Below are 24,579 nucleotides of genomic sequence, written 5' to 3' on the forward strand. Positions count from 1 at the left end.
ACCTAATAAGTATGTTTTATATAAGGTTATAAGTAAAGAAGAAATGCCGAAGTATGTTTTATATAAGGTTATAAGTAAAGCAGAAATGCCGTTCATAAACGTTAGTCACAATAGCGCACAGATTCAGAGGTTAACTACAATTCTAAGTTGGTCTTCTATAATCTATACAGGATAAATGACGTTCACAAACTTTTGACCATATAATTGTTGTTTGTTATAAATTATATCTATAACATTAAAAAGACAACTACAAATATAGCGATTCAAACTCACCATTATGGTTCAAAATTCAAATCGTAGCCGGCCACTGCAATGTTTTCTTTCAAATATATATTGATATTTTTTCAGTTCATCAAGTTGAATATGAAATAGAAAATACGTGTAACTTATTTTCTTTATGCAGAGTGTATGACACATACTTTCATATGTTTCCTTCGTCTCTTTTTTTCTTTTGTGGGTTTGGAGTTTGGAGCGGGGGAGTGTCCGCGGGGGGGGGGGCGGAAATATTTTCCTATGATATGTTCTTGTTGAATTCATTGCTTAAACAAATACTTGTCTTACGGGATCAAATCACGCAATCCACTTCCCCTTTCCACTTTTTTCAGGACTTACTTGAAGTTAGAATGTAGAAACGAATAAAAATAATCAGTTAAGATATTAAAGTAACTGCATATGTAAAATTACACAAAGGCACAAACATATGTCTCAATCTGTTAAAGGTCTAAAATAGAAGGCACTAGAAGCATCGAATGACGCACCATATCTGAAAGGCATTTTAACATTGACCCCAAAAATACCTAGTCCAAGTATCACTCTCATAGATCCACTAGGTTGCTTATTTATTATTTTGCTTTTTTCTCCATGGAAGTTGGTTGCTATGTAATCTGTATCAATGTTTATGTAGGAGTATTATCATCTCTTTAGGCATATAGAAAGTTTTAAGTTCACTATATGGACTGTATATATTATGTAGGTTATCTAATTAAATTAACCAACAATAAGAAGTAATTTTCCTTAATAAATATGATATTGTAATCTAATGACGTAATACATCTATATCCCCTTAAATTTGTCATAATTTATGTAGTTAACTTATCTATGTAATTGACGCTTGAGAACGAAATCATAAGCTTTTTCAAAATTTGAGCTACTGACAAAATTTAAAGGATTCCGATTATTCCGCCTTATCTAAAAAATACATACTACTCCATTAACATGTTATCATCAACTAGATTGAATTGTTAGTATATAAAAACAAAAACAAAAAAAAAAAAAAAACTAACATTATAATTGCATACAACTCAAGTCCTACTGGCCAACAAATATGTGTATGTACAAGTCAATCTTATTGGGCCATGGTCATTCAAAGTCAGTCAAATCATACCGTAAGAATCGAAATGATATGAATGTCATATTCTAAACCTTAGGGGTCATTTTAAATTAGAAAAATAACACTTTTTGACCCCAAAAAATAAGAAAATGCCTTTCACTGTTCGTCCCTCAGAGTCTCAGAGAGGAATAGAGATATTTTCAGGTAAACCAAAATTCTCGAGAAACAAACAGAAATCTCCAAAATTACAGAAAGAAAACAGTTTTCATTGTTTTCTCCATGTTTTTCTCTTACATTAACCATTCTTCATCAATCATTATCCTTCTTGTTTCTTTCTTTTTCACCTTAATTCTCATATCTTCACAAATCCGTCAACCCCTTTTCTCTCGCTTTTTCTTCCCTAACAAAACAAAAATTAACACCAACCCAGATAATTCTCAACACACACACACAAAAAAAAAAATCTTTAAAATAGGAAAAAAAGGAACTTTTCAAAAATTACCCACCAAAATCAACCTTCCAACTTTGCATTTTACGTTTAGAAAACCATGATTTCCCATTATCTTTCAAACCCAAAAAAACAAACAGTTTTTCCCCCTTTTTCTCGTAATTTCCGATGATGTTTTGCCGTCGCGGCGGTAGTTGCTAACGTGCGCCGATTAGATAACGTCGTGTGGGGTCAGATTCAAAACGGAATTTTTTTTACGGGGTGTGACATTATTTTTTGTCGAGAAATTATCTGAGCCGTACACGTGGAGGTTGTGGATTTTGAGCGGTTAGGATGGAGGAGGAAACAATGGGGGTGGGGCCCAAGTGGGGTACGTGGGAAGAGCTTATACTTGGTAGCGCTGTTCGTCGGTATGGGATTAGAGATTGGAACGTCGTCGCTTCGGAGCTACGTGCAAGGACTATAAATCCTTACTGCTTTACCCCTGAGGTTTACACTTATTTACATTTACGTCCCCCTATTTTTATGATGGCGACAATACTCCTTTTTCGTAATCTCCGCTTCTGTTTTTCCGTTATGGAAGAATTATTGTCCTTTGTCGGATACTAGTATTTATTTATGTATTGCCTTATCGGTTTGATTTTGTGGGGCCCATCTAGTAGGATAATTAAATAGGCCCTTATTTAAAAAAATACTCTATTTAAACAAGACAACAACCTTATTTTTCTAATTATGCATGGTGTAGTGGCAGATTTAGAAATTTAAATTTGTCCCTCTTGAGTATTAGAAAATACTTATTACTACTTTGTACTTTCAGTCTTTCACTGCTGCACCAAAGCAATATATGTATAACATACTTTGCTTATAGTTTATTGCTAGGTGTTCCTACCTTAGTTTATCCACATGGCTTTATTATGCATCGAGTGTGAGTAATTTGTTTTCCAGTATCACTTATAGCAGCAGTGGGAATTTCATTGTTATAAAACCAAATCATTTCTTTGGATAAAGTGAATTGTTTGGGTTGTGTCACCAAAGGCAAAGCCACGATTTGAAATTTATGAGTTCAGGATTCTAGCTCTTTTAAGTTATTGAGTTCTAAGTTAATAATTTATACATATTAAGATATATACAAGGCCAAACCGGTACCTTGTTCTCTGGCTCTCCCTCCGCTTGTGTCACTGTCTGTCGTAGTAAAATTGAATAGATAGAATTACAAAATTATTGTTGAGGTGGAGGGGTCCCCACTTAATTATGTGGCAAGAGGAGTTTGGTTGGTACACTTTCAAGGTGAACCAGAATCTGAAGCTTTTGGTGGGTCATAATGGTTTTGGGGCAGCCTAAACTTTTGTCCCTATTAATGATCATTTGGCTGCCAAGTTCCAAATAGTGAGGTGACCCCCAATGGAAAATGGAATCTTTTATGTAGTGGTTTAACGCATTTCATATGTCAGTGTTTCTTGGTTGCTTCATGTTTTAGTTTCCTACTACCAAGATTTATCTGGTCTTTGCCTTTGACTACTTGGTGATCTAGTGGTGGCTGAAAAACTGATAGGACAACTCTGGATGATCAAGTGTTTATGTACTATGTTCTCTGAAAAAAGCTGCTAGCTTTACAGCTATGTTGTTCGGACTGTCCACAAATATTACTGCACCCATATCGGATCTCCAAAAATGAATAGTTTTTGAAGGATTTGGGACACACCCGGCATTATTTTTTGAAGAATCTGAGCAACATAGCTTTATAGAAGCTTGGTATATAGATATGTAAGTTCATGACTAGTAAAGTTAATTGGCTTTTCTTCCCTCACTGTCTGCAAAATTACTGCCTTTATTTTCCCTTTCCTCTTGATCTTAGTGTGGGATTCTTCTGCAAGAGACGTGAATTAGGGCAGCATTGTAGTCTCTGCTGTAAGCCTGCAACAGAGTTGATTCTAGCATTTACGTACTTAAATTATTTGATATTGAGGACCATAGACATCATAAGATCATTGGTTCTCAGCCATAATTTTCTCACGTGTTGTTGTTGGTTTTTAGTTGCAACTAGTTGTAAAATGAGATATGTGGTGTCTTGGCAGTTTTGAGCAGCTTCCTTCATATCCTGTAAGCAAGAGTTCAAGATGATAAATATCTTGCTAACTATGTAAATGTACTAACCAGAGATAAGGAAACAATGAGGTATACTAATTTCTTTCATAATAATTGTAGTCCTTTGATGACCTATGACTAGCCAATAAATAACACTGTAACAGATTAACTTCAATGCCTTTTCTTGACTTTGTTTTCTCCATGCCTAAGTTTGTCATACCTTTACCCATACTTTATGATATGCTGATTTGAGTCATCGACGAAAAACTTTAATTGCAGGCCTGCAAAACCAGGTATGAGGAGTTACGTAAGCGCTACTCTGGATGCACGTGAGTCAATTTCTTTGATATCATGAGCTTATTTAGTTTATTCATGAGTTAGTTACCCTGGCAGTTATGGCTTCTGACACATATAAGGAGTTTTATATCCATCTTATAGAGTGCACATCACTGGGTTATTTTATCTTGTATAGCTACCAGCTTAGTCTACCACCTGTCACGCTACATGAGTTCGCTGTTAAATTTTTTTATATGCCAAAAGCCTCAGCTTTGGAATGAATACATGTTTTCCGTTTAGTTACATTGAATTGAGTATAATAGGATGTCATCCTTGCCCTAACCAGTGTCTTACTTCTTTAAAACTTCTTTTGGCCAGTGCTTGGTTTGAAGAGTTACGAAAGCGACGAGTTGAAGAACTGAAGCGGGAATTGGTGAGATCTGAGAGCTCCATTGGGTTAGTAAATATGCTGCTTCCTGTTTTAAGTTGATATAAGCACTAGCTAATAAATCCTGCCATTTTGAAGTTCTTGGAAATACTGAACACATTTCTATGGAGAAATCTAAAAAAAGCATTTCTGGTCTCGGATTTTCTTGCTCTCCTACAACCCCCCCCCCCCCCCCCCCCCAAACACACACACACACGCAAACAAAAAATCGCACCTTTTCCTGGGCCTCAAATAGGGAAAGTAAAGTTGGAAAAGGAGGGAAAGGAGAGAAAAAAGGATTAGGAAACGCAGAGTCATGTTATCTTAAGATGTTTGGCATAAACTTAGGTGTCATTAATGAATATGATGTCACTTTTCCCTGCATCTGAATGACATAAAAATCTTGTTCCACATGCCAAGTGGTCATCACATGTTCCACTAATTATCTGTTTCCTGAAGTAACTCCGTGCTTCTCAATGTTCATTTTCAGGTCTCTTGAGTCAAAGATTAAAAGCCTAAAGGCCGAGAGAGAACGGTCTGGTCAGATAGACTACGGTTTGAGTCACACTGAATCTCCTACTCCTCTGACAAAATCAGAAGATATTGAGTCTTCTGTGAAAGAAGAAGCAAAGGATGGATTGTCTGCTGGCAGTTTCACACTAGATATTAGAACAAACCAGTCCCCTGAGTCTCAGGTTCCCGCCATACCCTCAGCTACAGAGACGGTTGTCAAGCTAGAACGTTCCGAATCTTGGGAACGGGACAAAGTTCCAAGTACAAGCAAGGTTACAGAAGCTTTCAATGGAAATGGAGGGGCTGTGAGGAAGAGAAGAGGTAAGAGGAGAAGAAAAGACACCGTTTGGGATGCCAAAGAAGGGAGCATCGAGGAGAGCGATAACGTATGTTCAACGAGTCTCGCCTCCACTTCTCACTGTAAAGAAGCATTAACCAGTTGTGATCAGAGTATTAGGCATTCTGCTGTAAGCGATCATAGGGGAGGTTTATCTAGGTTTAGGAACGATGACTTGATGAGGATTTTCAATTCTATCACACAGCACGAAGCTGCTATGGTCTTTAGGCATCGTCTTGATAGTCAGAAGAGAGCAAGGTACAAGAAAATGATAAGGCGACATATGGATATCGAGACAGTTAGATCAAGACTAGCCAACTGGTCCATCAAAACACCAGGTGAACTCTTCAGAGATTTCCTTCTACTAGCCAACAATGCCATGGTATTTTACTCGAAGAGAACGAGAGAATACAAAGCAGCAACGGCCCTAAGAGATATTGTCACTAAAGCATATCGGGAACATTACAAAGGATCTTACCACAAAGCTACATCGTCCCTCCTTCCATTTCCAACAATTGGTAATCCACCTGGGAAACCACGAAGTGTTCGCCCTCGCCCTTCAAAAGACAAACTTCAAGCCAAGTATGGCAACTATGTGAAAGACATTATTGCTGGAAAACAGAATCATAAACCAGGTGATGTTGATTCTAAGGTACCATTGCAATCTTTAATATCAGCTAAGAAGGGCTTCAAGAAGCCTGGAAAAATCAAGTGTGGATCGACTATTGAGACTGTTAATCCACAAACTAAAGTACCAGCTAAGGAATCCACACAACACAATATTAAGGTTAAGAAGGACCATCGAATTAAGCCTGTAACCAAAGAGAGGAAAAGGGCTCGGCAAAAGTGATTTGGTTAGTGTCCTAGGTTAATTTATATTTCCTTCTTCTTCTTTTTTTTTGGTATAGAAGTTTTCTCTGTATAATCTTTCTATTTTCTGTGGCCATTTTGCCACTAGGCTTCATCTTGAAAGAGGAGAAATGCAGGTGTAATATAATACTCTAATGAAGTTGTGGATAATCAGCTGCAAATTTTGTTTCCCCTTCAGCTATTATCCATAAAGTGTTAGCTCGCACAAAGTGAACATCTTTAGTTCAGCCGATTAAAAATTAAAATGGATGTGAACTAAAAGTCAACCAATGAAGAAGGCTGTTTTAGCGTGTGCTGCATCAGTAACCTTGTGTCTTAGCAAGTGTTTGTATATAAAAAAGAAGATGAACAAATTCGTTTTGCAGTCAAGATAATTTTACTTCATCGTACAATAAGTATACTTGCGCTATTCAATTTCAATCTTCTCCTTTGAGCCGAGGGTCTATCGGAAGTAGCCCCTCTACTTCGCAAAGATAGAGACCTCACTTGTGAGATTACACTGGGTATCTTATTGTTGTTATATTTCAATCTTAAACTAATCCACGATTTCCTCTTACAAAACTAGACTTCTCTTCAACCATTTTATGACTCATTTCCTCATCAGAAATTAGGTTCAGAGAAAGGGGTGACTTACAAGAAAAGGGGTGACTTACAAGAATAGCCTAGGAAATGAGTGGTCTTGAATTTTTGATGCCGTTTGTCCTATGGACAAAATATCATTCAACAAGTTTTGTCCCATTAGCAACACTTTTGACTTTTGACGCTGAAGGTTTTCCCACCGGTTTAGCGGAGGTCAAAAATTCAAGATCACTCATTTTCAAAGTCATTTGGTACAATTTCGAGAAAGGCTTACTTTTCTAAGGGAACTGTTCCGGGCAATTTGCGTGTGATTGTGCTTCGCTGGGGGTGGTCTTTAATTGTTGTCCCTCAAAATGGTGGTCTTTAACTTTTGCCCTTCAAGCAGAATTTCAGCTTTGCCCATGCAAGGCAGAATTTGCACATGGTTAGAATTTGCAAATTTCTGCCTTAAGGCCCAAAATTTGCATGGTCAGATTTGCAAAATGCTGCCTTGAGAATTTCTGCCTTGCGATTTTTTATTTTTTTTTACTGAGTTGGGGTTCGAACCCACAACCTCGGGATATTAGACGAAGGGCAAAACTTAAAGACCACCAATTTAAAGGACAAAAATTAAAGACCACCCCAAATGAAGGCCAATCCGCAAAAAAAAAAAAAAAAAAAAAACTGTTCCTGGACTACCTCTTCATCTGGCCTACTAAAATCTGAGATTAGGTCTAAGTGTCCCTTTTGTGTAAATCACCATTTCTAAAAATAAAACGTCTTGTAAAAGTCCCAATAATTGGATCGAATAATTATGTCGTTATGGCTATGAAGGGAACAAGTTACTGGACTCTTTGTGAAGCAAAGTGTCGACTTGTGTAGAGTGTTGTGAAAGGAAGCCCAGCTAACTTGGGCGTAAAATCTGAAGGCTTTACCCATGTGTCCATCATGGACAGTCCATGTGTGGCTTACTTGTGTTGGGTAGTGTGTTTTGGACTCCTTGTGGGCTTATTTATGTTTTGCAGCCTCTTTTGCACAACATAAAAAACAGCTGAATTCACATCAGGTGGCCACTGTCATGGGTTGTATACTTGTGTTTAGAAATTCTCCACTTTTTCAAAATTAAAGATTTGTTGTTTGAATTATTAGTTTTTGAAACGTAACGTCACTTCCGAACTTTAGAGCACTGATCTAATATTGAATAAGTGGCCAACTTCTAAATACAATGCCACAAAAGTGGTGGATGTTTGTGTAAATCAGCAAAAGAAATTATGGGTCAAGGCAATTATGTTTTTAGTTACTCTTTTCTTTTTCTTTTGCACAAACTATAATTGAGGCGTAATAGAAATAGTTATTGTTTCATTTTTTTACATAAGAAATGAAGGGCTTCAGCCTATCTTAATTGACTACTTTTATAAGAATTCCATTGTCCCGTTGTTGTATGGAGTCTCGGGTTGGTGTAAGATTTCGAATTCAATTCTTCTTATAAAGGTAATTAAAAATGATTCTTTTGCACATCTGGAATTAGAATTATCTGACCCCCACTGATCCCATTACCACAGAATATTTCTTCCACTTGACCAGATCTTGTGGTTAGCCTAATCAACAAACGTGTATGTACAAAACCATTAAAGTCATCGTATTTTATTTTATTTTTGTATACCAATAATACACTATTAATATTTCTTGCTTTAAGCCCCGAACTCGTGGATTGCAATTCAAATTGTGACTTAGCTATTAGGTCTTTAGTAGCAATTATTATTGACGTGCTACCAACTCTATGAACAGAACATCACCAAATCACATTTCCTCGTCAATATAAAATAGATAAATAAAGAACTGCCCCCAACTAAGCCAACAGGCAATAGACAAAAACCTTACGCACAATGGATTAACTAATGGCTGAGAGAGAATATGGAATAAGATAAAATATTTTGATAAGGTTCCGTATTTAATTAGTTTATGGAATCCACATGTCAAGATCCTTAAACTTTAGATGTTTAATTATTTTCTAATGCAAGATTGTGACTTTAGAAGGGTTAGTATATATTGGGTAAAAGTTATTCGCATCTAATTATCATATCAAATTAATAGATATATAACATGTATTGGCATATAAATAACAAATTCATGTAATTTGATAGTCGTTTGGCCATGAAAATTATTCATTATTTCCAAAATAATTTCATTTTATTTCAAAATGATTATAAAATTTCGAAATTCCAAATATGAAAAAAAATGCTCCAAATCTATTTCAACTTCGTCTTCATAAATTTTCATCTTCAATTGTAACTTCAAAAATTTCAAATAAAGTGAAAAATATTTTGAATATATGACCAAACACCCGCTAAATATTAGATGCGGCTGAATTCAATCTTTTGTTGAGATCAACTAAGATAAAATGGGGACCAGTTGAACCAGGCAGAAAAGAACCACCAAGTATAGACACCTGCCCTGCAAGACCATTGTTTAATTTCCTCTTCAGCAATTGTTTTTTACGCTAGCACAAAATTAATTATTCTACATGGGGCTGGTACAAGAGTACAATCTTTCCCTAACCCTAGGAGACTGCTGACAACACCTTTTTTCCCACTTCCCTTGACCATAATTACTTTCCTTTCTTTGTTTTGACCGTGTGACATGGTTTAACAAAAAGTTGGAAACAGTCAATTACACAATATTGACTACGTATATTTTTGGGATTCTTTTCTCTTTCGATTTAACTACTCAAAATTTTGATGAAACATACCATTTTTGTTATTAGAATGGTACATCTTCGCAATTTAATTATTCGTTTGAACGCGCAAGACTTCCCTCTGGTGATCCAACAATTTATTAGCAATTGTTATAGGATGTCACTAATTCATGAATAAAACATCCTCTAAGTCACATTAACAAATAAAGAAATACTTTTGAAATGTGTGGTTTAAAACAAACCTTAGATATTTGTGTGACTATAAATCATTTGATAAATGATAAAAAAGAGAATTTTAAAGTTAAGTTGTTTTTAGTCATAGTAAGATGACATTCTTTTTTAAACAGAGTAAAAAAAGAAAAAGTGCCACATAAATTAGAACAAGTTTTATAGAGTATCAATATACAAAATTGTACTACTACTAGCTAACAGCCTAACAATACTGTTTTTGAATGAAACTATTGTAGTGTCAATTAGGATATTAATGCATTTTGGCATTTTAATGAGATGCTTAAAAGGGAAAAGAAAAGTGATTAAATTTACCATCAACACGCCTAGCTCCCCCTTCCCCTCCAAACAAACAAAAAACAAAATGAAGCATTATAGGTAGATGGTTCAAATCAAATAAAAAAGAACACAATGTGATAGGTCTAATAATTGCAAAGGAAAAAGAAAAAACCAATGAATCTTGGTTCCCACCAAAATGTCTTTCACAGGGCTCCAAAGAACCAAGATCTCCTCACTTTTCTCATGTGCCTATATATTCCCCTTTTATGCCCCGGCCCCCAAAACAATGAAAAAATCAAGAAAGAAATAATAGAGCCTATATTTTGTAGTTGTTACAAGGTCAAATTAAAAAATATTCCCCTTTTGTCCCAGTACTATCCAGTTGAAGGGTTATGGTTTTAGAGTCAATATGTTTGGTCTCGTTTATGTAGGTCAAAATAATGAGAGAGAGAAAAAAAGATTAGTTTACAGATATTATTGATCTCATATTAAATCTCAAGTTAAATTACCATAAGCACTTGGATAGTTTGATGTGATGGAAAATGTATTTTCTAAAATGTTTTCTTTAAACGAAATTTTATTTAAATGTTTGGTTGCGTCGATTTGTTAAAAGAAGAAAAGGAGCATGTCTTTTGACATATATCACTTATTAAGGAAATTCATTATTATCACCTTTCAATCAACACTTAAACATTATTGTTAACCTTAATTTAGTAAGTACTACAAAACATCATCAAAATATCTTGGAACTCTATTCTAGACCTTACACGGTTGCGGATTACCATAGGTCTCGCTCTCCCTCACACACACTCAATCAAACACTAAAGCTAGTTATATATAATGCTTTTTCATAAGAAAACATCTCTCTTCATACTAACCATAACTTTAATCTTGAAATAATCGTGTAAAGCACATGCAGCATGAAGAACATGAGAAGAAAGTCCAAAATTGCACAATCAAAAGTCCCAAGTAATGGTCCCTAGTACAAACGGAAACATGCACCCACGCACACGCTCTTGAATTTCAATTTCAATTCACATGATTTATGTGAACATATATGTAATCTTTCAACTTTTTTATTTTGACAGAAGCAAGCCATTAGCCATGACAGTGTATAGCTAGATTCTGCTAATCTACTCCTCTTTTTCATTCATTTTTGCTTTCATATATATATTTCACTTTTAAGTACTAGTCATGCATTTTTAACTCAGTGCAAGGTTGTAATGATAATCTCATTGATATTTATCCATCTTTGATTCCAACTTTAGACTTAGGGTTTGTTTGGTACGAACGCAAATACTATTCACACAAAAAATAAGTGATTTATTTAATTAATTTATATATAGTATTTAATAAGTAAGCAGAAAATATATAATTTAGGCTAATATTATAAGGGGTGGGGATATGGAAGTGGGGGTGGGTGAGGATGGGGAGTGAAATAATCACCATTGAATGTCATTTATAGAACTTGTTTTCCTTACTTCTAAGTTCTGACAAAAAAGTCATTTTCTCATTTTAAAGAACCTATTTTCCTAAAAATATGATTCTTCAATAATTCTAACCAACGAAATCCTTCGTACCAAACACACCCTAAGTAAATTGGAGTACTCTTTTTCTTCACCGCGTTTTTTCTTCTTATTATTATTAATATAAATTCTCATTCAGTAAATACCAATCTTAAATGAAGACAAATAGTAATAAGTTAAAAGGTAACATTATTAATTAAAAAAACAAAACACAAGATCAAACATGGTGAAAAGAAATGCATATTCTTTCGAGTGAAGGAGCATCAATGAACAAGTGATGCTTTTTTTTTTTTTTTTTTTTTTTGATTTCACCACCTTGTGTCAGACCAGACGTTGGAGCCGACGATATGGGATTCGTCTGCTCGAAGCCCATTTCGGAAGCGCTTTCATCGAGGATTTTTCCATTCTTTTCGAACCCGAGACCTCTGATTAAAAGTGGAGCAGCCCATCCTCTAGTGGTAACAAGTGATGCTTTCACAATCTATACAAACTGCTTAATGTTATGTCCACAATATTAAGGAGAAAATACGTTATAATCTTATATGTACAATATTAATTTGAGTAATCGACCTTTCACCCCTCTCACTTCGCTATCAATCTTTAATCTTGACCAACATAAAATTAAAAAAGGAAAAAGTATATAATTTAATTGGCAATCATTTAAAGTTGAATGTCGGTTCTATTAGTTATTAGGTGCAAAAATGCCTAATTCCTACTTGGCTTATTTCTTCAAAACGAAGACATATTTTACCACTCAACCAAATTGTTGAAATATTTCACAAAAATAATGGCCTCGAGGATTGACTTGACCCTCTGTGCCTTAATTTTTACTCCTTTTTTTTTTTTTTTTTTTGGTGGGGATCAAATATAGGACTTTTGTTTTCTTTTGGTTGATGATCTAGACTGTATAATAGTTATAAATCACACTGTCATTAATAATTTGCTAAATTTGTTTTTATTAGTAAAAATTGATGAAATGTGCATAGGGCTGCTGAGCAATTAAGAAGCCAAAACTGTTACGTAGTACAACAGCTCTACCTAACCACTAGTATCCCCTGCGTCTGTCTCTATTGCGGGACATAAAGGTCGATTAATACGGTAATTAATTTTTATTTGGATGCTGTCTATACTTATAAATTCATTCTCGGTTGATTTTTCAGGATAAAGATATCAAATTATTACTCCCTCCATTCCATTTAACTGTCGTTTTAAATATTTCATGCTCATTATGAAAATAATTGATAATACAACAGAAAGTAGATTGATTATTTTTTCTTAAATATCTTGCATTATTCTTTAATATTAGGGTATAATTGGAAACCATAACCAAATTTAGTCTTGAATTTCTATAGTGATAATTATTTTGGGATAATTTTTTGAGCTAAACCGGCAATTAAAATGAGACGGAGCAAGTATATATTATCTTTAAGTATAAAATAATTAAGATTATTTATGTTTATGTGTATAATTTATTTTCTTTGAAAATAATAGTATTTCATAAAGTTGATTTGGGATGGTGAATGTACAACAGAAGCTGGTTGTACAAGGGAAACATTGCACTTAAATGCATGAATTAAGGACAATACCAAATACAAGAGGGGTTGCGCACATAGCAAGCACACTCCACATGTTGTGGGTTCGAGTCACCAAAGGAGCAAAAAGGGGCTTCCTGGGAGGGGTTTAAAAAAAAAAAGACAATATCGAAAGAAAGAAAAAAAAGGTTAAGTTGGGACAATATAATTTATGGTTTAAATTGTCTTGTTCTATTGAAATTACTCTCCGTATAAAGAGCACACCTTCTTTTAGCGCATGTATTAAATAGGGATGTCCAAGACAATTATAACTCCAAATAATTTCTAATTGTTGTTCTACACTCAAGGTGGAGGAAAATGTTGCTCTAGACTAGACGTTTGGCAAAAGGGGTAAGGCAAAAGTCATAGATAGCGCAAAACATCACATTTTCTTTGGAGTCTAAACCGAGAGTTGTCTGACATTGGGTACCTAAACCAATCTAAATTCGATCCCATTGGGTACCTTTTTCACAATAATCAGCAAAATTAAGAGAGTGTATTACACTCTCCATGATGTGGCAACTTTGTCAAATAAAAACGTGACACGTGGCGGTGGGGGTCCATCATAATAATTAAAAAATAAATTATACACCCCCAATTTTCATCTCCTTCGTGCCCCGCCCCTAACTGGCCGCCACTCCCCCACCACTGGCCGCCGCACCACCACCCCCAACCACCGTCTCCCCACCCCACCAATAATTTATTTCCCTTTTCTTTTCTTATTTAGGTCTATCAATGTCTTTACAAGACCCACCAACCTTTAATGAAAGGTGAGATAAAAAAAAAATCATAATAATGGTGAATTCCCATTTTTTCCGGTGAACAAGATGGTAATATTACTTTTCAAATCTAAAAACGTAAAAAAAAATGGTGGTAAGAAATAACATCCAATTCACAAATTAATTTTATATAAATAATTAAAAGAAATGAAGTGTTATAATGAAGAAGAAGAAGAGAAAAAAAAAAAAAGGAAGAAGAAGAAGAACGTACAGTGGAGAAGTGGAGAAGAAGAAGAAGAGGAAAAAAAAAAGGAAGAAGAAGAAGAAGAGGAAAAAAAAAGGAATAAGAAGAAGAACGTACAATGAACATTTTGGGCGAAAGGGAGGGGTGGGGTAGGGTCAGGGGACAGACGCGGCGGGGGGGGCAGGTGGGTTATTTTTTTATTTATTTATCTATTAAATTTTATTTAAAAGAGGTAAAATTTTAACCAAAAAAAAAAAAATTTAAGGAAAAAAGAGTTGTCCACTCGCCCAAGAAAAAGTGGACTCAATTGCTGTGCCACGTAGGCGCCGTGTAGGCAAAAGGTACCCAATAGGATCAAATTTGGACTGGTTTAGGTGCACGATAGGTCTATTCTCTGGTTTAGATGAGAGGAGAAAATGTGGAAGTTTAGGGAAATTTATCTATGACTTTTGCCAGAGGGATAATTAGCTAATAGATGGAAGAGATGTGTATATAAAATTTAAAACGAACTTGGTAGGTCGAATTCCAGCCAACAATTCGTTATGATCATTAAAACTAATTCCTCTTTGGGAAATATCTTTCCTTAATATTGTCAACAAAAAGTAAAGGTATCACTTGTGTGTTTTAACTTGGTGAATTAATGTTTTACCATCAACTTGTTTTCCTTTGCATGGAGTACTTTTCTAATGAGGTCGCTAACACTACAATTTATCTCTTTTCACTATCAATCTTAGCAGCCACAACTTTAGAGGATAAACAAAAATTTCCACTCGCATAGTCAACATTACATGAAGATGATTTATTTATATATGATCATAATTTGATGATACATAACAAACCTTACCCAGCTACTTTTTTTGTTTTGGGCTTTAAAATATGATATTATTAAAATTAATATTATATTACCTAATACTACTAAATTGATGACCTAAAACCGCACTAATCTGTTGGCCCCCATTTTAGATCAAGAAAGAGCACACCGACACGCACTAATGTGACCCACACAATTCTTTAGAAATATTTATGTGGCAAAAGTTGGCAGGCAATACATATTTGAATATTTATAATTGTTTTTATAAAGTTATGTGAGAGTTTTCAAAATGTTTTCTCACAAGCGGACTTCTCAACCATAAAACATTTATTTTTCCGAGTAACGACTTAACTAGGGAAATGTGGTAACATAATCGATCCTAATAGAAAATCACAAGTCCAGGATGTTTATTTTATGGAAAGTTATGTAACGGAACTTTTCAAAAAGAAGCTAAAATAATTCTCCACAAATAAACCCTAGATTTTGTATTTAAGCTCAATTTGCAAAAAATACTAGATTACATCCCAAACCAGTTGCTGACATTTTAAGAGGACTATAATTGCTACTTATAACATTTGTGGTAATGATTTGGTATTATAAATTTGATACGAACATAATTTTTCACCTCATCCAACAAATATAGAACAAGCTGTTTGCAACACACTAACTATAAAAATCTTTGGCCTGCCACAATTTTGGTAGATTATGTCATCACATTGACTAGATATGCAATGTATGGACGGGGAATGCTTGTGTCCCCAAAAAAGAAAAGGTGATGTTGGTCTATGCAACAATATCACTTACAAAAAGGGCAAAAAAATAAATAAAAATGAAATAGTGAAATTTATGTAATGCTAAGGAATCGTTTGGTTGGAAGGATTAAAAAAAATAAAATTCAATATTAGAAATTTGGTAATATTGTTTATCTCGTGCATGGTTATATTTTAGCTTCTGGTCAAAGTTTATTAGTGGTGAAATCATTTTTTTTTCCAATGACTTCTTTGAGTAATTACTTGAATAGATTTTTTATCACCAATAAATATATGAGATAAATGAGATTATTTCGCCTTAACTAGATATGTCGATTTAGGTAGTATCTTATACTTGGTAGCTAATGCAACAAGGAATAACCAATTTTTATACTACGTGTATTTTGATCGTACTATTAATCTGCCTTATTACTTTTATATTAGGAATGATTACACATAAATATTTTAAATGACTTGATAATATATATTTTTTCTTTACACAATTATTAAGCCGAAGTTAAACTCTATAATTTGTGTATAATTGGTCTATAAATCAAATGACTCCTAATACCATAGTGACACCAATCCTCTAAAAAAAGAGAAAATATCTCCCTCCTAATAAAAACCAAAATCAGAGAGCGTATATGTATCATGATGAGAATTGAGATTTACAATGTACAACGTGCATACGTCAATATTCCCAGGACACATACACACAAATCACTTTAACAAACATCATACCAAACAATATTTTATTATTTACGTAATTTAATACTATTAAGTACAACATCAATTTTTGTGTATTTTAACTTCAAAAGATTAAAATATAACAGGAAAAGAAAGTATGAATTAAAGAAATAAAAGGAAAAATGAGGTGATTACAGGTGCATTATTCCAGTAGTAGTAGTAGAATACATAAAGGAAAGACCCTCCTTAAAACGAGGTACTCTCCGACAATATCGTCTCTCTCCAAGACTCTTTCTTTCCTTTCTTGCCTAGCTCTCACCTTCTTTAACACCCCCCCCCCCAACCACCCCATACCCCCACCGCTACCTTTGTTCACTTCTCTCAATATCTATACACTGTATCTATATGGTTAGCTATACATACATATAGATTTGTACATCTTTCTGTTCTGTTATTGTGATAAAGACTTGAACTTTGTTCTTCAAGGTTCACTTTTTTTTTTCACTATTCAAGAATCTGAAGTTGTTTAGCTGCTTTTTTAGTACATACCCTTTGTTGGGTTTTCAGTTCTTGAGGTATGTTTTGAATATTTCTTGTAAAATGACAATTAAGCCCATGGTGGAGTTGGGTGTGAGTGTTCTTGAAAAAAGTTCAAGTTTTTAGAGTTAAGATTAGGTTGCTTGAGCTGATCAGATTTATTTTTTAGTTGTATTGATGCTAGTGTTTTGTGTAATTAATTGTTACTTAAGTGTGCATTTTATGATTCATTGTTTCAAGTAACGTCTTCTCTTCATTTAATTTTTCTCCATCTTGTTTTTGAATTTCTTCTAGTTTTTTGGATCCTGTTGAACGCATTGGTTTTCGTTATTAATACTTTGATGAATTCGTTAAAGGGTCGTAATCTTATTTGTAAAATATGGAAAAAAAAGAGAGCTGATGTTAGGAATTTCATTTGTTTGTTTGTTTCTTTATTTGGATTAAAAAAACTCTCAATTACAATTGTATCTTTTTGTAGAAAGACTGATAGATTTTGTTTAATCACTAATGTCAATTTCCACATTCATTTATCTAGTTTTACAAGGTTTTGGGTTCAATAATAGATAAATATAGAACCATCCCAATTTGTTAGTTCAAAACGTAGAGTGTGGGTTGGACATTTTTCTAGAAGTCTTGATGCCGTGTGAGTTACAATTGTTGTTGGAGCAATTTTTTGGCATATATGAAAATCAAACAAGGTGGCAACTGCTAGTAGATTTTGTCAACTTTGCTAACGGCCTGCGTGTCACTATATTGTCATATTCTATGTCACTGTATGCAAAATAGACATCTTACCAATTGACAACACAACCTCTTCCAAAGAAGATTATTTATTTCAGTCGGTTGTGGGTGGGAGGTGGAAGGAGGGCAGTGAATGATTTGGCTGGTAATAGCTGGCTGAACTTGCATCTGCCTTCTTTTTGTTGATATCGGTGGTGTACAGCACACCTCGGCTACATCACTTGGTATCTTCCACTAGGTAAATTTGTCTGCCAAGGCCTTGACCGATGGAAAGAAGTCACTTGACGTTTTTTATCCTTGCTGGTCTACCATAGTTCTAACCCACTTCAATCGCCTAATTACTAGTCTCCCAAAGTTTTCACACACTTCATTACCTCTAGGGCACATCCAGGCAACCAGTAGTGACCCTAGAATGCAGAATGACCTGTCATTTCACAGAATATATCGTGACCTGACTGTGTCCTTGTGTGGGTAACTCGTCATTTTGTTACCTATTAAGGTTTTAGAATATCAGTCGCTGTATCCTTTTTGGTTTCTGTCCATAAAAGGTATCCTTAAAAAAAATCTGTTTAGGGATATTTGTGTGCGTTGATTACCTGTTAAATCGGCTGAGCGAGGAGAGTTACTAGGCAATGTTATGCACATTTTAGTTTCATCCAGTTGTGGTCAAACTAATAGTAGCACAACATTCTTTTCCTTCTATGCGTTGTTTGCTAGATTTGGAAATCCGTTGGAGATCCTATACTAGAAATAATGTTTATCAGTAGATGAATTGAATTGAAGAAAAGAAATAAATGTGTTACCTCTTTCATGTCTATTTTACTTAGATTCTCTGTTAATATTCCATTTAAAAAAAGACCCTCTGTTAATAATAGTCGTTGATATGTGTGCATTTGTTGCAGTGATCGATGAGAGCTTTTTCTATTTCATATTCGCCTGCAACAGGCATTTAAATTATGGCGGTGTTTCTGCTGAAGAAAAGGAGTGTGCTCCTTGATGGGGTATGTTAATGCATTGTGGTTAGGGCTTGCTAATGACCTGATTATCTGGCTAACAATGCATATATTTATTATATATTAACTAGTGAAATGAAATTGCAGGGAACATGTGGAGTAAAGATGAGACAGCTACCTTTTATGTGGATCATCTGTATAGTTATGTTATTTATTGTATATAGGACCACTAATTATCAGTATCAACAAACAGAGGTATGATTGCATTGTACTGCTTTGATTTGCTCATAGTTGCTATTTATAATTTTGACATTTAGACGGTTGATTGTGAAAGGATGAGAGAGAACTTTCTTTAATCAAACCAAGAGAGGCTGGCTGATACACTGGTGGCATATAAGTTTATACGTTGATTTTCTAATTCTGCTTTTCCTGAGAACCTTGATATAATGTTGCTGATGAACATTTTCCTTTCCCTGTTTGCCTTTTCAGATGGAGTCAAGGTTGGATCCATTTTATTCTTCGAAGGTGGTTATGTTCCTTGTTTTCTTTCTCAAAACATTTCTAGCTTTTTGTACCTCACAGCACAAGGTAGAAGCAATAGGACTGTTTTGTTGAAATCCAAGAAGTTCTATAAATCATCATTGATATTTCTTATAATCTAAAGAAAGGTGTGCTTGGAGTGACCTCCGCTTAAATTCAGCACCTACAAAGAATTTCTGGTTTTTAGGTGAATTAACTTACCCCTAAAAAATCCTCATACCAATGTTGATGCTTTTTATTCTTTCAACCAGGACTCAAGTTTGGATATGAGAAGTTTGAACAGTTTGCCTCGTGGTATTATCCAAGCAAGATCGGATCTCGAGTTAAAGCCTCTGTGGTCAACAACTAGTTCGAAGTCAAAGGCAAAGGTCTTACTCTCTCTACTCCTTAACTGTCAAAACATAGAGTGAGATACTGATATCTTTTCAGTTACTGCACTTCTTCTAGATCATAATTACACCATCTCTTCCCCTCGCTGGGCTGTCTATCACTCTGTCCTCCAGGATGCGTGCATCTAATTTGTGTCTCCATTTCAGGCTAGCAATTCTAGTTGTCATAACTTGTTAGCAGTTCCAGTTGGAATTAAGCAGAAGAGCAACGTTGATGCTCTCGTCCGAAAGGTATAACATCTAATTTTTGTTTGTTATGGACAGCACACTTATGTTTTAGTACTTTCTGACGTTGCTACCTTATATGTATATCTGTGGCCTAATCTTGTGATATTCAGTTTCTTTCAGCAAATTTTACTGTCATTCTATTCCACTATGATGGCAATGTTGATGGATGGGAGGACCTCGAATGGAGTAAAGATGCCGTTCATATTGTTGTTCACAATCAGACAAAATGGTAAGAAACACACTCTATAGGGGATTAAATGGACATGGGCAGGTTTAAGGACAATAAAGGGAAATTTTTAACTACCTTGACTTGCAATATTTCCGTGATTTAGACGTGCTGTTTAACTGACACTGCAGTGTGATTCAGTGAAAGCAGAGTAATCCTTAGGTCGCAAGTTGCTGGATATTAATCTCTGCTGTTCATTAATTTTGAAAGTTATGTCTTCTGATCCAATAAAAGTTGCTGGAAATTAGTCTATGCTTCATAATAACCGTCCATGATACCCTGCAAACCTTTGCTGAACAAATGATTGACATTTGTTCTTCATGTATCTTTGACATAATGAACTCCTTGATAGGATATTCTAAGTTGGTCTCATATTTTGGCTGGATATGAAGTGTTATTCGACTTCTTTAAGGTGTAATATGCTTTTTGTGCAAAGTTTTCTTCCTGTGGAGCTCTGCATCTAGCTTAGATGGTTTATTAGTATCTCACCATTGATGTGAATTAATCTGATGCAGGTGGTTTGCAAAGAGATTCTTACATCCTGCAATTGTTTCAATCTACGATTACATTTTCCTTTGGGATGAAGATTTGGGTGTGGAGAATTTCGACCCTGGAAGGTAGGATGATTGCACAAGTTTGATGATGGCTTTTTGTTTATCTAATATTTTTAATCACCAATAGATACATTTGATACAAGTAATTTACTCCTGCTGAGTATTGTGAATAATCATTCTATGAACTCATTTTTTAGAAATAAGCAGATGTAACTATTTTAAACATAAATCAGTATGAATTTGTTTCTATGATCCTGAATATTTTCCCTCCTATTTTATTTCAAGCATTTGGTGTCAAAAGTTATGACATGTTTCCCTGGCATTCCGAACTTCAAGGAGATAAAATATTTGCAGTTGCTTCATGTAGTATCTACATCTTATTGTATTTACATTATCAAGTCAATTGATGATTTCTATTGCCTACGCTGTTAACCATGCTTCCTTTTTTTGGGGGGCTTCTTGCCCTAGAAGGATGGTTTGTCAAGTCTCATAATAGCAACAATTCGTACATGCTTCTTTGCTAATTATAATTTTCTTTCAATTGCATCCTTTTGTTGTTTAGGTATCTTGAAATTGTAAAATCCGAGGGACTGGAGATTTCTCAGCCAGCTTTAGACCCAAATTCAACGGGTATCCACCATAGAATCACAATACGAAGCAGAACAAAGAGGTTCCACAGGTAAGTCCATAAACCGTTCAAATTCAACCTTTTAGACCCCATCTCCTTTGTGTGAATACTAATGGACAATTCCTTTTTGCAGAAGGGTCTACGATATTAGAGGTAGTACAAAGTGTTCAGACAAAAGCGAAGGTCCGCCATGCAGCGGGTAAGCATAATGCAATTTTTGGATTGGATTGTTATTAGCCTTTGGGCATCGGTTGGTCAATAGGCTTTTGCATTCAGTTCTTGATGTTCAAGTTGACCAGTGGTTGGCAAGTTCACCTTGTTGTATACTTTCTCTTCCTTACAATTTGTTCTACAAAATAGATTTTGAGAATATTTAGCTTCTCAAGTGTCTTGAGTTAGATGAAAGTTCTTCCGGATTTTCTTTATCATGCATTAGCAGAATGGGTTGATTCACTCTCCTTTTACAGATTTGTGGAGGGAATGGCTCCTGTTTTTTCAAGATCTGCATGGCTTTGTGCCTGGCATCTTATACAGGTAGAACTTGGCTTCTCTCTCATCTGAGGTCAGATAATTTTCAGACCCTTTTAAAGCAATACACTTAATGATAACATAATAGGGAATAGGAATGTCAATTTGAGAAGGGTGTTGGATTTGATATTTTGATTTTCAGATTTGAAAGAGGCAGGCAAAGTATTCTAGAAGTGTTAGGATTGCGTCCCTGAGTTTCGTCATGTTCTTTAGTTGATCAGTGGTACCTTTTAAGGATTGTGGCAACTAAACATTAAAATTCAACTCTCTGTGCCTGTGCTAATGTTACATTTTTCTTGTTTGTGTTGGAACTTAAAACATTTTTTTTTTATATAAATTGTTGCATTTGCTCATCTATGATCATGTTTGTTTTCACTTTTGGGTTGAAGTGTTCGTATACTGTTAATGTGCTTTTAGTTAAATAATCAAAGCTCAAGTAGGTGCTTGGATTACTTTTCACTTTTTACATGTCGTGTGGACAGAATCTGCTTATTCACACTCCTAACTGCTCTCGTACTGATTCATCCTGTATAAATGAGCTTCTAATGGTTGCTCTTTCCTGTCAGAATGATCTTGTTCATGGGTGGGGAGTGGACATGAAACTTGGTTATTGTGCACAGGTGAGTTGACGCTGCTAAATTTTGGTTTACTTCTTTTCGACTTGTTAATTTACAAGATGGATCGTGAATGCTTTTATGCTCGTTTCGTAGTAGACTAGTTTTCATGCCAGTCTTCCCTATAGAAATTCTGGAATTTAAATTGCTATACATTTCTCTTTTTTCTTTAAAACTGTATGTTCGTTCTGATATTACGTGAAAATGTAGACTTTTTGGTCATGATCACTTCCTCTATGCTTAGATGCCATTAGGCTAGCAAATATAGGATTGGATTCTTGAAATTTAGATAATGCTTATTGTTCATCACTTTCAGGTACCGTGGGGTGGTTTAATATATGTATCATTGCTGTTTAACAATAAGCAACTTGGGTTTTAGTTATGCTAATGTTGTAGTAGAAGAGTTCTATTGGTATCATTTCTGTTGAAGTGATGAGCTCGTTAACAGTACTGGTTTGAATTTTTATTATTGTAGGGAGATCGGTCCAAAAAGGTGGGAGTAGTTGACAGTGAATATGTAGTGCACCAGAGCATCCAAACTTTGGGTGGGCAATCTTTGAAAAAGGTAACTTTCTATATCAATTATCCAAGGCTTAAGGCTCATTTTTGCTTCTCTCATTAATCTACATATAGAGGCTATGGTATAATTTTGCTGCTTCCTTTTATGTACCTCCATTGACCATGCTTTGTCTATCTGCAGGATTCAAATTATGAAGAGTCTGTGAAGGTATATAAGCAAAATTCTACTTTGTGCTTCAACGGTTTGATTTTTCTAATATATATATCTGCTGCTGATGTTCCTTTCTTTCCAGACTGTTCTATCATGACTTTCTCGCTTTTGTTATTCCTCGTTTTCATATTGTTTTTGATATGCTTGTCCCTATCTGACTTTTTGTTTTGTTTTCTCTCTTGAGCCGAGGGTCTTTCGGAAACAGCCTCCCTACCTTTCAAGGTGGGGGTAAGGTCTGCGTACACTCTACCCTCCCCAGACCTCACATTGTGGGATTCTACTGGGCATGTTGTTGTTGTATATCTGCTGCTGATGTTTTTGCTTGCCCCTGATCATTTTCTTTTCCTTGACCTACAGAGACACGTTGTTGACGTGCGATCTGAGGTGAGAGTCTTGCTCTATATACACCATCACATTTTCTTTCATTCAATTTTCTTCTTCGTTTGATGACATTACAAAGCCTTGCATGGTTGTGTAATGTGTGTTTATGTTGTGTGCATTACAATCTGCTCTTCCTTTTAGCTTATTTTCTGGTATCATCCCATTCTACAGATTCGGAGACAATCAACGTACGAGCTGCAAACATTCAAGGATCGGTGGGAACGAGCTGTGAAGCAAGACAAGAACTGGGCGGATCCGTTTAAAGCTAGCCAGAGACGTAGACAATGGTATAAACAAAGGCGAAAATCAAAGGTTAAACTCAGATAAGGTTCATAGAGGTCATCTCAAATCCAAGACAAGAAGTCAGTGGTTTAGACTTTGTTGAGGTCATTGTCTCGTTGCAGTTCCAATCAGATTCATATACCTTGTAATTTGTTGTGCTTCTTAGGCCCCCTGGATCTCATGATTAGTTCATTATTTATATAGGTTTTGTTTCTCCTTAATTTTGTGTTGAATGTATTTATTTACGTCTTCTTTAACTTTATTTTAGACACCTTTCCCCTATTCTCTTTCATGTACCTCATTTTTTTTGTAACAAGCCTTGGTTTTTATCTTTTGATTTTGGTTTCCTTTTTCTTCTGGTCTGGGGAAATTTTCGGTCACTGGAAAAGACTTAGAAAAGTTTTGAAGTCTTTCATAAGAGACATGACTTAAATATACTAGGAAAAGAAATTCCATATCCTTGATCGTCTCACTTGATTTAAAGTCACTCCCAATATTAGAGAGAAGTTCTTTTATAAAGAATCGGATGCAGGGTCTCTGTTATGTAGACAGTTGCTATTTTGTAGGACTATGTTTATATAGTATTTGAGTCTTCTCATGTTGAATTCAATTTTTGTGCATAGAGCATCGAACTTTGATTGTTAATAAAATTATTGATTAGAATTGATTTTCTCATTTTTAATTATTTTTTTTGGTTCAAAATGCTTCCATCGTTCAATTTATTAATGAGTTAGTCATAATTATTTTATACGCGGTTTTGACATTGAGTATAAAGTATGATTTTGTCATAAAGAATAGCATCGACTAAAGAACAAGTAGCCAAGGTATTAAAATGTATATACTCCATTATTTAATTACTTACCAGTCGATGAATGGTTTATGACGATGTTTAGAT

General features: G+C 34.9%; 2 protein-coding genes across 4 annotated transcripts; both read left to right on the forward strand.

Moving 5' to 3' along the window:
• The first annotated feature begins 1,428 nt into the window (after positions 1 to 1,428).
• On the forward strand, positions 1,429 to 6,463 carry LOC132045798 (uncharacterized). The gene is made up of 4 exons (XM_059436380.1): positions 1,429 to 2,267; positions 4,143 to 4,192; positions 4,518 to 4,595; positions 5,057 to 6,463. The coding sequence occupies exons 1-4, from the start codon at positions 2,112 to 2,114 to the stop codon at positions 6,264 to 6,266; spliced, it is 1,494 nt and encodes a 497-aa protein (XP_059292363.1). The 5' UTR covers positions 1,429 to 2,111; the 3' UTR covers positions 6,267 to 6,463.
• A 10,107-nt stretch (positions 6,464 to 16,570) lies between these two features.
• LOC132045807 (uncharacterized) lies at positions 16,571 to 24,021 on the forward strand. Of its 3 annotated transcripts, none has more exons than XM_059436396.1 (16): positions 16,571 to 16,609; positions 18,534 to 18,632; positions 18,732 to 18,839; positions 19,074 to 19,109; positions 19,376 to 19,492; positions 19,661 to 19,744; positions 19,852 to 19,970; positions 20,483 to 20,584; positions 21,084 to 21,200; positions 21,283 to 21,348; positions 21,617 to 21,683; positions 22,244 to 22,297; positions 22,767 to 22,856; positions 22,992 to 23,018; positions 23,379 to 23,405; positions 23,574 to 24,021. In XM_059436396.1, exons 2-16 carry the CDS (start codon positions 18,588 to 18,590, stop codon positions 23,727 to 23,729), a joined length of 1,215 nt encoding a protein of 404 aa, XP_059292379.1. In that variant the 5' UTR covers positions 16,571 to 16,609; positions 18,534 to 18,587; the 3' UTR covers positions 23,730 to 24,021. The 3 variants fall into 3 exon arrangements, with proteins under 3 accessions (XP_059292379.1, XP_059292369.1, XP_059292374.1); XM_059436386.1 differs by lacking the exon at positions 16,571 to 16,609 and adding an exon at positions 16,673 to 16,928; XM_059436391.1 differs by lacking the exon at positions 16,571 to 16,609 and adding an exon at positions 17,302 to 17,869.
• The last annotated feature ends 558 nt before the right edge of the window (positions 24,022 to 24,579 follow it).

This window comes from Lycium ferocissimum, chromosome 2 (assembly GCF_029784015.1).
Source record: "Lycium ferocissimum isolate CSIRO_LF1 chromosome 2, AGI_CSIRO_Lferr_CH_V1, whole genome shotgun sequence".
NCBI lineage: Eukaryota > Viridiplantae > Streptophyta > Magnoliopsida > Solanales > Solanaceae > Lycium > Lycium ferocissimum.